The sequence below is a fragment of the Protopterus annectens genome, chromosome 9.part0, assembly GCF_019279795.1.
Source record: "Protopterus annectens isolate FY-2018-M chromosome 9.part0, PAN1.0, whole genome shotgun sequence".
Taxonomy (NCBI): domain Eukaryota; kingdom Metazoa; phylum Chordata; order Ceratodontiformes; family Protopteridae; genus Protopterus; species Protopterus annectens.
The window spans coordinates 1,022,833,320-1,022,846,192 of NC_056743.1; the positions used below are offsets into that span (position 1 = coordinate 1,022,833,320).

General features: G+C 40.3%; 1 protein-coding gene across 1 annotated transcript in view; it reads right to left on the reverse strand.

Moving 5' to 3' along the window:
* Positions 1–12,546, reverse strand: part of ANKRD33 (ankyrin repeat domain 33) — a 64,962-nt gene extending 52,416 nt beyond the window's left edge. The window contains exon 1 of the mRNA XM_044082459.1: positions 12,417–12,546. Coding sequence (XP_043938394.1) covers positions 12,417–12,537 — 121 coding nt within the window. The 5' untranslated portion in view covers positions 12,538–12,546. The remainder of the gene's footprint in view (positions 1–12,416) is intronic.
* Positions 12,547–12,873: the final 327 nt, after the last annotated feature.

Sequence of the window (12,873 nt, forward strand, 5' to 3'; positions counted from 1 at the left end):
GGTAGGAGTGTCTGAAGTCAAAATATGTTCTCACTGTACTCGGTTGAGTGAGCAAATGAGATAGACCCAGGAGTAGTGTTCAAACACAAATTTACAGGAGGGGCAGGCAATTGCAAAGCCACCAAGATTAATACCAGAACAAGAACAGGGAGAGCGGCCGGGAAACTAACTGCAGAGACAGAGAGAGACCACAGTATTCTATGAAACAATTACATAGAAAAATAAATAACTACAGAGAGACACAGACCAATGAAACAATTAAATACACAGAAAAATAAAATAAAATGTAGTACTATCTTTAACACTGCAAGTTTGTACTTAACTCAGCTAGTAATGCAGTTGATTGTAGGTATGTAGCAGAAGCCAAACAACTCAGATATTGAGCAGTAATAAATTCAAAGATATGTGACTAACACTTATAAATACAGGGAAACCCTCTAGGCTAAGAGTTTAACACTGAATATCAATGAAGTGAAACACAATAGTCCCCACTAACTGCAGAGACAGAGACAACAGTATTCTATGAAACAATTAAATAGAAAAATAAATAACTAGAGAGAGACACAGACCAATGAAACAATTAAATACACAGAAAAATAAAATAAAATGCATTACACTCTTTAACACTGCAAGTTTGTACTTAACTCATCTAGTAATGCAGTTGATTGTAGGTATGTAGCAGAAGCCAAACAACTCAGATTTTGAGCAGTAATATTACATTGGGATGAAATGACCTCCGGGTTGATAGCCTAGTAATCTTCTATGATCCTATGATCAGCATTAACATGCACATGTATTCTTATTTTTAGGGTTCTTTCAGTTTTACCTACACAAAATGTAGTGCAGGATAAGCAAATAAGTGGTTGTATAAACAATACCCCTAGAATTACAGTTAAATATTCACAGTAGGATAAGAAGAGATGGTTACAGTTACATAATCATAAATTAACTGACATTGTAGGAATGTCCCTCATCTCATCTGTGGCCTTTTTTTCTTAAGTCATAGCCATGTTCTCATTTGCTGCTCCCATCCATATCTGCCCTTCCCTCCCATGCCATTTCTTGTTGCTACTCTGTAAATGTAGTAATAAACAATTTATTCATTGTTTATGACTGGCAGAAACAATTTCTGTAGTTGCCTGTGTCTTCAATTACATTTATGCGTCTGGTATGTAGCTTAACCCACTAGACACAAGTGCCACTTTCAGGGGAAATCTTAGAAACTGTCTAGTTAATTGTCATTCTCAGAGTCACACAGCAAGCAGATGAAGGCAGGACTACAGGATAACACTTGTTAACAGCTTACTGCCTTAAGCTTCTGAGCTGAACTGAGCTGACAGACATGTTTACCTTAACAGACTATATAACCAAAGAAAAAAAGTCATGGCCAAAAATCAAAAAGAGCAACTCTCATAGAGACATGAGCCCTCTGATTCAACTAAATAAGAAACTTAGAGATCTAATAAAGTCCAGCAAGGCCAATTATGAGGTCATGGCTGTGGATGAAGGGAAAATGGTGCATGTTGCCTACCTTATCCTGGCCAAGGCATTAAATACAATACCCCAATCAGGTGTTGTTGGCAAATTCTCACTTGTTGGATTGTCAGCTGTCTCACAGGTAGGACCCAAGATGTCAGGATTGGTAAGATCACCTCCATGAAGAGACCAGACACCAGCAGAGTATCCCAGGGCTCTGTGTTGGGTCCACTACTGTTTGGCATCTACTTCTTGGAAGTCAAGGCTAATGTCAAAGGCCTTTGGCTCACCAGGTTCACAGATGATGGTAAACTGGGAGCGATCATAGATTCCCCATGACACTAACATTCCACAAGAGAGCCTAACACAAACAAATGACTCGTGAAAAGCCACAGATTAAAACTCAGTACAAAGAAGTGCATTATTTGTGCCCTTTGGGAAAGTGTCCACCCAAGCTAAGTACTTCATCTATAAAACATCCCTAAGTGTTGACCAGCTAGTTAGGGATCTGGGAACATATGTAGACAGTAATCTGGCTTTCAATCAGCATGCAGCCAAAATACTAAGAAATCATTCAATGTTGCCCAACTCATAAGCAAGCGTATGGCATCCATGTTCAAAGAAGTAATCCCCTTTGGCATGAGCCTAGTCAGGCACTTGCAACAGTTGGCATGTATTCAAAGGTTCCTCACCATGAAAATCCAGGGTATGAATACCCTGTCCTACACAGATTGACTTAAGGCCCTATCTCTGTACTCAGTATCCTACAGGTTACTGAGAGGTGATCTATGCCTGGCATATAAGGCATCCTCGGATCCAGCTCTGTGGGATCTCTTGCACATCTGCAAGGCAAACAACACCAGAAACACTAGAGCCAAGGACCTCAACTTTGCAACCTAAATAGAACCTGCTGGAAAGACTGATATGTGTCTCTAAGGATCCCCACACTATGGAATAAGCTTCCCAGCTTCCCATCTATGTGAAACAGAGTTCATTCCAGACCCTGTTCAAAAGAAACCTTGATCATTGGATGGGAAATTGCAAATTCACCACCAGCCTCACCCCCATGTCTCTATTAGACAGAGATTGACAGTAAGTAAATGAATTTCCAACTAACATACTTCTCACACACACCCCTTAGCTACCGCCTTACTAATATACCCCCATCATATAGGTGTCCAAGGAACTCTGGAACAAAACTAGGTTGGATTCCATGGCTAGGTTTGTAAAGGCCCTGGTGATCGTTAGGCTAGTATGAACCTGTATAATTCATTCTACATTCACTAGAATTTCTGAAGAATTTGTTTGCCCATGCCTCACTTATTCACCCATGATCATTTAAAATTCACCTTAAGTAGTGTGTTATGAATGACCAAAAGACAATGAATATGTACTATGGGCCAAAGTGAGTTGCCACAATAATGTGTAAAGGCTGTAAATAATATATCGTGAGCCTTATTCATCTATGATGACAGGTGTATAGAGACAGTATGCTGTGTCGGCATCTACAATGATTTACAGTGAACAATATGTTGCACATCTACCTCTTCATTATGCAGTGCATTGTTTGATTGCCATATACACTATTTATCTAATATGGACCAAGCTCACTTTCAATGAGCTTTATATTTATGCATTTGCTATAGGATTGACAATGAGCTCTATATTTATCACATCAAACATATGCAGTTTGTTGTGCATCTGTGTCATAGACAAACTACTCTGTATCTGCCATACAGAATATTTATATAACATGGACAAGGTGAACTTACCATGAACAACATGTCACAGATTTGTATGGGCATGTGCAGCTGGTATAGGCAATCTGTTGTGTGTCTATCAGGGGAATTGGCATCTGACATGGGCAGTGTTCTGACTATATCGTTAATATGTTGTAAACCTAATGTGGCCAATGTGCATTTGTCATGAGCGCTGTACTGTGTATCTGCCATGAGACATATGCATCTGTCATAAGCAATGCACTGGAGAAACTCCTATAGACATTTGATACTGGCATTGCAGTATGACAAACAGCATGTATCCACCTTGGTGATGGGTATTTGCCAATGGCAAATGTTCTGTGTATTCTTCACAGGCAGTGTGTTTCTGACATGAGTAGTGTGCGTTTGCCAAGGATAAAATGTGTGTATGCCAGAGGCAGTGTAGCAATGTGACTCTACAACAGGATGTGTTTTGTATTTAGCCTTTGTAACATAGGACCCATTTGCAATGGACAATATACATATATCCTTGGTAGTATCTTGTGCAGATGCCATACACAATGCTAGAAGTCTAAATCTCAAAATGCACTCACTCGAGGCACTCCTTAAAATAGAGAACATCGATATCTGTGCTGTGACTGAGACCTAGTTTAAGGCTTCAGAGAGCACCCCTGCACTACCAGGCTATAACTCATACGACACTTTTCGGCCATGTAACCTGGACCGAAACACCAAAGGCGAAGGTGTGTCCATATTCATTAAGGATATCCACACCTCCAGGCTAGTTGCTCAGTATAATGCATCTGAGGTTATCAAAGTGCAATTAACTCTGGGCAAAACTACAATCCAAATTGTAGCTTGCTACAGATCCCCCACCATGCCCCAGGATTCCCACTCCTCTTTTCTTGATGTACTGGAAAATATTAGGGTTCAACCAAACACCCTAATAATGGGCAACTTCAACTACCCCACCATTAACTGGGAAAACTACTTGTGTACCAACTCCTTAGCTCAACGCTTTCTGAAATTCATTAACTCCAATGCCCTGGATCAACTTATCCACACCCCCACCAGGGGCAACAGTATCCTAGACCTAGTCATTACCAACATGAGTGACTGGTGTTCCACACCTGAAGTCAACTCCTCGTTGGTCCGATCCAACCATAAGCTAATCACCCTCGATATCCACATCCCTCCCCCACCCCACCCCCCACCCCACTAAGGAAATCACAGTAAAAAATTTCTCCAAAGCCAACTTCATGCTTTTTAAGACAGAAGTGGTGAACTTCATGACACCCATGCAGCTGGACAATACAGTTACAACTGCTGAATCCTACACAAATGCACTCTAAAGCACTTACACGAGTGAATAGATCATGCTATCCCAAACATAACCAAGACGCTATCCTCCAAAAAAAGGAAGCCAATCTGGTGGTCCCCTGCCATAAACAAACTCTAAAACAGAAGGAAGAAACTGTTGCAAAAGAGAGTAAAATCCCATGAGTGGAGGAGCTCCCTGGTCAGCCTCAGTAAGAAGCTGAGATTCCTTATAAGATCCTCCAAAACTAGCTATGAAAACAAAATCACCACTAATTCCAAGGACAACCACAAAGCATTCTATAGCTATGTCAAGAATCTTGACGGCAACACCCAGATCTGCTCTGAGTTACAGCACAAAGGCACGAAAATTACAGAACCAATTGATATTGCCAACATCCTGGCAGATAGGTTCAGTGCTAACTTTACCCCCCTTTCACCCCCTAAAGGGCCCATATCTATACTGGAAGAATGCAGAGTCCCTGTAATCACAACTACGCAGGTAAAAGCTGCACTCTCTAAAGCCAAAAACACAGCATCCATGGGACCGGACAACATACCAGGCTGCGTTTTACACAAACTTCAGAACAGACTGGCTCCCCACTTAAGCACCAAGTTCAATAATAGCCTCGCATTAGGCTTTGTGCCCAATAAATAGCACACAGCAACAATTATCCCACTCCACAAAGGGGGAGCCACCACTGATCCCGGGAACTATCGACCTATTAGCCTGACTAGCCTGGTCTGCAAAGCCATGGAACGTATCATCATGGAACTCATAAACAAAGACATTGGTAACCTCCAAACTCTGGATCCCACCCAGTTCGGGTTTGTGAAAGGCAGATCATGCCTCCTGAATCTGATCGACTTCTTTGAGGTAGTCACCAAAGCCATAGTTGAGGGTAAGGTGGTTCATACAGCCTATCTTGACCTCGCCAAGGCTTTCAACACCATCCCCCATTCTGGAATTATCACTAAACTCACTAAACTAGGTATAAATCCCTACGTCACAAGATGGGTTGCCAACTGGCTCACTGACAGAACCCACACTGTAAAAGTTGCAGACTCCAAATCTGGCCTCAAAGCAGTGACAAGTGGAGTACCACAGGGTTACATCCTGGGACTTCTCCTGTTTGATATCTACTTCTCTGAAGTACAGGATAACACAGAAGGCCTCTGGCTAATGAAGGTCGCTGATGACTGCAAACTAGGAGCCATAGTCAAGTCCCCAAATGATGTGGACATCCTACAGAAGGGCCTCGCTGAGACAGATGCCTGGTGTCAGAGCCATGGCCTCAAGCTCAATGCCAAAAAGTGCAATGTCACCCCCTTTGGTAAAAACTCTGTACCCATGAACTACCACATAGGCAGCAATCTACTTAACACCGAATGCATGATAAGAAACCTTGGGACCCCAGGTGGAAAGTAGTCTCTCCTTTGATAGTCACATCACCACAGTAGTCAGGAAGTCCTTCTACGTGGCACACCTCATCACAAAAGGGTTCTCATCCAGGAAAAAAGAGGTCATTGTTCCCCTCTACTCGACACTCATTAGACCCATTATAGAGTACAACGCCCCTTTTGAAATGTACCTCACAAGACATCTGCAGCAGCTGGAAAGGCCACAGAAGTACCTCACAAAGAGGATTACTGGCCTCAAACAAATGCCCTACACTGACCGCCTCAAAAAACTCCAGCTTTACTCTGTAGCATATCGCTTACTCTGAGGTGATCTCTGCCTAACATATAAAACTATGTCAAACCCAGAGCTGTTGGACATGCTACACCTAAAGAAATTCCAATCCCTCCAAGCTACACTCTCTAGGGGCCTAAACCTTGTCACCACAATAAACAGGACATGCTGGAGGGATAGATTCCTGTCCCAGAGACTTCCCATACTCTGGAACAGGCTACCCATCTTTGTCAAGCAAAGGTCTTCATTAGCAATCTTCAAGAAAAATCTTGATGAGTGGATGGGAAATAGGAAATATACCTCGGGGATCACGTCTGTGTCTCTGCTTGACAGTGGCACAGGAAAATAACTTTCTTGGGTGGCGTAAGCCAGGGAACCTTGTTAGCTAGGCTTACATAGGCCCTTGGGCCGATAGCCTAGTACCTACCTATGAACCTATGAACCTATAGACAATATGCTGTGTACCTGTCATGGGTACTGGGCATTTACTAATGGCAGTCTGTAGTATATCGGGGGGACCCCTACCAGTCCTTGTTTGTAATCATCCACATCCCATGTAAGTGTGATGGGGAAGGTGGTTTGGAATAGCTAATAGATGAGCACTTGAGCATTTCAGGCATTATGATGTATGAACTTCCAGCAGTGTTCTATCCCATGCAGAAACACATGGCTCACCTTCTTCACTTTGTAACAATTTGCTCATTCTGCTCCTCTTGATTTCTCTTATTATGCTCTACTGTGTCCTGTTTTTATTATTGCACAGTTTACCCTGGTCTCTGTTATGCTATCTATTGATTTGCCAAAAGCACCCTCTCCACCCTTTTGCTATGCTTATCATGCATCTATGACATGCAGTGTGTTTACCCATTTTATCCCAATGCACCCTCTTTAGTTTGCTTCACCCTGCTGCTCTCTGATACATTCATCCTATTATATACTATCTCCCCTGCTTTACCCTGTTGTTGTCTGGTACGTTCATCACATTAGATCCTATTTTCCTGGCTTCAACTTGGTGTAGTTTGTTTACCTTCTACATGTCAGTGCACTGTATCTGCTCTGCTTCAGCATGTAGCACAGTGTGACATCTTACTCCCTGCTATGCTGTACTACTGTTTTTTTCACCCCTTTGCACTGCTTACACGATTTTTGCACTGCTGCATTCTGTATATCTTATTTCTCTCTCTGGTGTAACCTGTTTGTTTTGTTTAGCCTTGCTTCACAGTAATAGGCATTTTAAATAATTTTTTTCTTATTTTCCATCGTACTGCACCCTGCTATACTGTTCACTTTTTGTGTCCTGCTACAATCTGTAATCTGTATTTAGCTCTTCTCACTGCACTGTTTAGTTTTCTTTGTCTGGCTGAACTACTACTGTGTTAACAATAACGTAGCTGAGTGCACTGGCTATCCTTGACAGCCTGTTCTGCCCCATGTACCCCAGTCTGCTCACTTATCGGTACTTCATTCTACACCAGTTACCACAATGGTGTCTGAGTCGTCAGTTTCACCTTGCTACCTACACTGTTTCGTATGACTGTGGATCGCAGCAATGTTTGCCTAACAGAATGTGAAAAGGACAGGAAATGTTTGAGACAGTGTGAACTGCATCATGGGAGATGAAGATGTTATGAACACAGAAATGACTACATGGAGATAGGAGTACAGGGTCTATTCCTCATTTCATCTGTACATGGTGGGAGTTATCTGTACCCAAAGGTGACAAACTCCTTTATACTAGAGCTGACGTGTAATACAAGCAGTGAATTCTACAACTCTATCATTTCAGACTCCCCTCCTTTGTTCCTTACAGCAACAGCAATATGAATTATACATTGTGGATACAGGCCTTCTGACATAAGAAGACCTAAACGAGGGAACTGAAAAGCAGAATATAGAAGTGAAGATCATTAATAAAGGACTGAAAGTGCAATCTCACACTGTGCTGCCAAAGATGGTAAAAACTGTGGAAGGAATATTTATGCCCATATTGATTTTATGAGAATTTTGAAAGAGATTTTGAATTTATATGAAGTGATTGACATGTGCCTGGATGATATGATTGCATTGCATTGTTTAATACTGGAAAAACAAAATCAACTTTCTTAAAGAGTAAGTTGGAGAAATGTTTGCCTCTTGCAATTTCCACAAGAAAAGCTATTTCTCCCCTCACACTATTATTAAAATCTCCTCTGTGATTAAACAACAATTTTTGAACATATTACCATCAGCAATGGCTGTCAGTATGGTTTGCCACTGCCCACCTTTGCCCTGCAGTTGCCAGACATTAACAACATCAGAATGAATACACAGTCCTACATTTGGATTAAGTTGACAAATGGCTATAAGAGACAGAGGAGGCTGCTCGCTATGCAAAGCACCACGCAGAATATCCCACCAGATAACAGACAGACACATAATGCCTCAAATTTGACTAATCCATTATGGCTCAAATTTCAAAATGCCAACATGGATAAGGTACTGTAGAGCATATATCCCTACATCTTCAGTGTAGAAATTTGCAAATCTTGCAGCTCCCTCAGTCATAATTTAAATATTTTAATGTTTACACAGACATCCTTGTAATGTATCCTCAGGATGCCCCTACGTAATCTCAAGCAGCATAATAAGTAAAGACTTGGTTAAAGAATCGCATTTCATTATAAAGAAGCAGGCCCACATTAAAAGCGATGTGACAGGAGAATTAGTATCTTATGAATGCGTGCCTAACACTTTTAACTTATCTACCTATGTATATGATTTTAGTTCTTGTCACAGACCTGATGAAGGCTTGATTGCATTAATTAGCCGAAAACGATTTTAGTTAAAAGTCAGTCTTTTTATGTGTATTTTATATTTTCTTAATACCTGATTTGCATATAGGTAGGTAGTGTTTTCCTTAACTGGGATTTAGTTTGACCTAATCAGTAGTAGTGTGGGGGTGGGTACTTGCTGTTCTAAAATGCACTGTTTACAGCCCTGTTTATATTTTTTGCCTTGAATAGACTGGTTTAAAATTAAACAATACATATATTTTCCACACCTACCTCTAAGTGTATAAAAGCTGATGCATTTAGCATTGTAAAATATTTCTGATTTTTGTTACTGAGGATCACTTGTCTGTGACAAATAAAGGCTTGTTGCTCTGGAACACTACCTGGGTTTCATGATTTTTGGGAATTATTGTGACTGAGCTCATCAACAAAGTTTTAAGACCATTAGTTTCTCTGGGTTTTTTTTTTTTGTTCCAATGAAGAACAAGCAAATTTATCGGGTAGAGATAGTGGCCATTTTAAAGAAACAATTGTTTACTTTTATGGAAAATGACTTTCGTTCCTGGAAGTATAAGAAATCACTTTTGAGCTAGACAACACATTTGCAATGCTCACATCTTTGCATTGTAAAATTGAAGGCTATCATCTATTGCAAGATGCTGCAGCAGAATTGCAACATGCTAAGAGCAGCTAAGCATAATATGGTCTAATTCTAAATTACAAATAATGTTTAATACTCATTTATCAACCAGGTAAGCCCATAGACCATTTTCAAGGGTGACACTGGAGCAATTTCTGCTTATGTGACTTCCTTAAGGTAACACACTAAGCAAATGAGGACTAAGGGACTCAAACCCTGTATCACAGGAACTATAGCTCACACCCTCTGCAACAACTGCCTGATTCATGAAGAATCTCTCATTATTACCTGAGATTATACAAAGCTAAGCTCCATGTCCGGCTTTGTTCACTAACATTTAAAGCTAACAAAACAACATTAACAAACAGGAAGCAGTTCTGAGGCACAAAAATCTTTGAGTTTATTAAATTCAGAGTGTGTGTGGGTGCTTCTGAGAGCAGAACCATACAACAAAAACAAAATGCTGCTGTTTAGTCTGTTCTGAGATTAATATATTACAGATGTTTATTTTGTAGTTTTTCTCTCTAAGCAGGACAGTAGCTACAGTATATTTCAGGACATTAAAGAACACAGCAGGATGTTGAACAAAGGAGCACAGAGTGTGTGAAATTGTACAACATTAGAATGATGAGCTGAGCCTGAGCCCTGGAGGTGTTCTGAATGCAGAATGCTAAATCTAGCAGGGATGATATCCTACTTGGTGGAAGTAACAACCCTTAGGGCTAGTGTCTTAATAGGAAATCCTTAAAAGATTATCATAGGAAATGCTGATCTCAAAAAAGACAATGAAACATTTTTTCTCTGTCTTTGTACATTCTTGGAGGTTATCAAATCTGGCCGTGTGAGGTCAAAATCTCTACGTCGAACTTTAGGTTTTCTTCCTCCTTAAAAATACATGATATTATTAATTACTGGTATTTAGTGGTGTCAATATTTTATAACATGATCTGAAATGTGATATTTTTTTTCGACATGTGTTTTTGCCTCCACTCTTGCTGGCCATCCTTCTATGAATTGCAGCCATTCATTCCCTCTTAGTACCAACATGGCCACTGGCTCAGGCGTGAGCTGGCCAATGGGAGCCATCATCCAGTTATGCACGAAGGCAACTAACCATTAGCTTTTCCTACAACCTACTGCTTATTGAATGGCCTGCCAGCACCATATCACATACTATCCCAGTCAACAGCCTGATGGCCTACAGGAGAACTCCAGTATCACCAGCAAACTCAGTGTGATGGCCTACAGGAGAACTCCAGTATCACCAGCAAATTTCATGCAGCCTTAAAACCCACTGAATGACTCACGGCATTAGAATGTCCATGGATCCACAGTGAAGTCCTCATTAATGCAGACAACCGGGTGATCCCTATTAAGCATTATCTCCTCCCTGGTGTTTAATACAAGCACTCACATCACTGTGAAGGCCTCCTGTGCTCCTGCTTGCATGCATGTTCCCACACCCATACGAACAGCTAGCCAACTCCCTCCTGTAATAGATGAGTCAGGACTTTAACCCTCTGCTTCATGCAGATTGGTGATCTTAAATGCAATTGTAACAAATGTATTGTTCCAAATGTTGAGGTTATCTTAAAAATGAAGCCAAAAGCCTACTTGAGAGGGCCACTGGAGGCCTGTATCCACTTTGACACTATGACAAGCAAAGCTGAGTGAGGTCACAGCCTTTCAAGGTGATCTCAGATCTATAGATGACTAGCCTCCAGCTAGAAATGCAGAGACTGCAAGAGGTAGTCCATAGACTAGTACAGCAAAAATATCTAAGAACTTTTTTTTAATATGAGATAAACAGGGTAAAGACTAGGATAACATTAAAGCATTTAAATGATGTGGTACCAGATCAAAAACAAAACCGTTCAGGGTTGCAATTGAATTTTGAAATTGAGTGCTTGTAACGGTTAGGAAACAATAACATTTTCCAATTTTTTTGTAATTTAACTGAATTAACTTTGTCCTTACTAAACAAAAAAAAAGGGAAAGCCATCATTCGTGTATAATTAATAGATGCCAATGAGATCTTTGCTTTTTTACTGCAACCTCTGTGATGTTTCGTACAAGTCAAACAATCTTCCAGTGTTTTTGCACCACTGAGTGAGTGAAAACATCTGACAACCCACATCACTCTACAACAACTGCTTTTGTGCAACCTCTACATCCTTGGTGAAATGTTATTGCAAATAAGAGTGTCAGAAAGTTGTTGTAGACTCTCCAGTGGAAAGGGAAAGGAGAAAAAGAGGGTGAGAGAGAGAGACAGACTGAAGTAAATAAATATGCATCATGTCAGAGTCATGTAACAAGCAATAATTATCATTGAATTTCATTGGCTGTTCTATCAGATATGATGTGTGGGTCTTTTCGACAGATTAAATTAAATAAACATACAAACTTGAAATAATCTGGAGACGAAACATAAAAAAATAATAAATCTGAAGATGTTCATGGAGCTTTGCTTCGCACTTGCAGTTCCAGTGCTCTCATCTTGGGGAACAGAGCAAACTGAACAGATCTGCATATTTGGAAAATAAAAGTGTATGTGATGCCTGTTATTAAAATCTGTAATGCCTCCTGGCTCACACAGTTAGATTCTGCCAGCCTTTTAATTATTTTTTTATTTCTAGGACACATGAATAAACAGTAATTTAACAGGTAAAAATGTATTTGCTAGCACAACAGTTTTAATAAAAAAAATGTAACAGTTAAATATTACTAAAAAACATGAATATTGTTTTACAATGTTATTGTTCTTACTTTGACAGAATATTAAAAATAAAGGCATTTACCTGCTTGAGCTGCTATCATGAGAGGAGTGTTCCCATCATTGTCTTGATGATTAATATCCAAATAGGGGCAGTGACTTAACAAAACAACTACATCTATAAAATTTCTGTAACAGGCTACCATGAGACCATCCTGTAACATGAAAAAGTATAACATTAAATATAGTAATTACAGTATTAGTGCTGATGTGTGTGTGTGTGTGTGTGTGTGTGTGTGTGTGTGTGTGTGTGTGTGTGTGTGTGTGTGTGTGTGTGTGTGTGTGTGTGCGCGTGTGTGTGTGTGTGTGTGTGTGTGTGTGTGTGTGTGTGTGTGTGTGTGTGTGTGTGTGTGTGTGTGCGTGTGCGTGTGTGTGTGTATCTAAGACACATGTTAGGTAACAAAATAAAACTTAAAATGAATTTAGTGCAAGAACTAGAATAAATTGAATAGGTTTAAATACCCTTCCATTGGCATTAACTT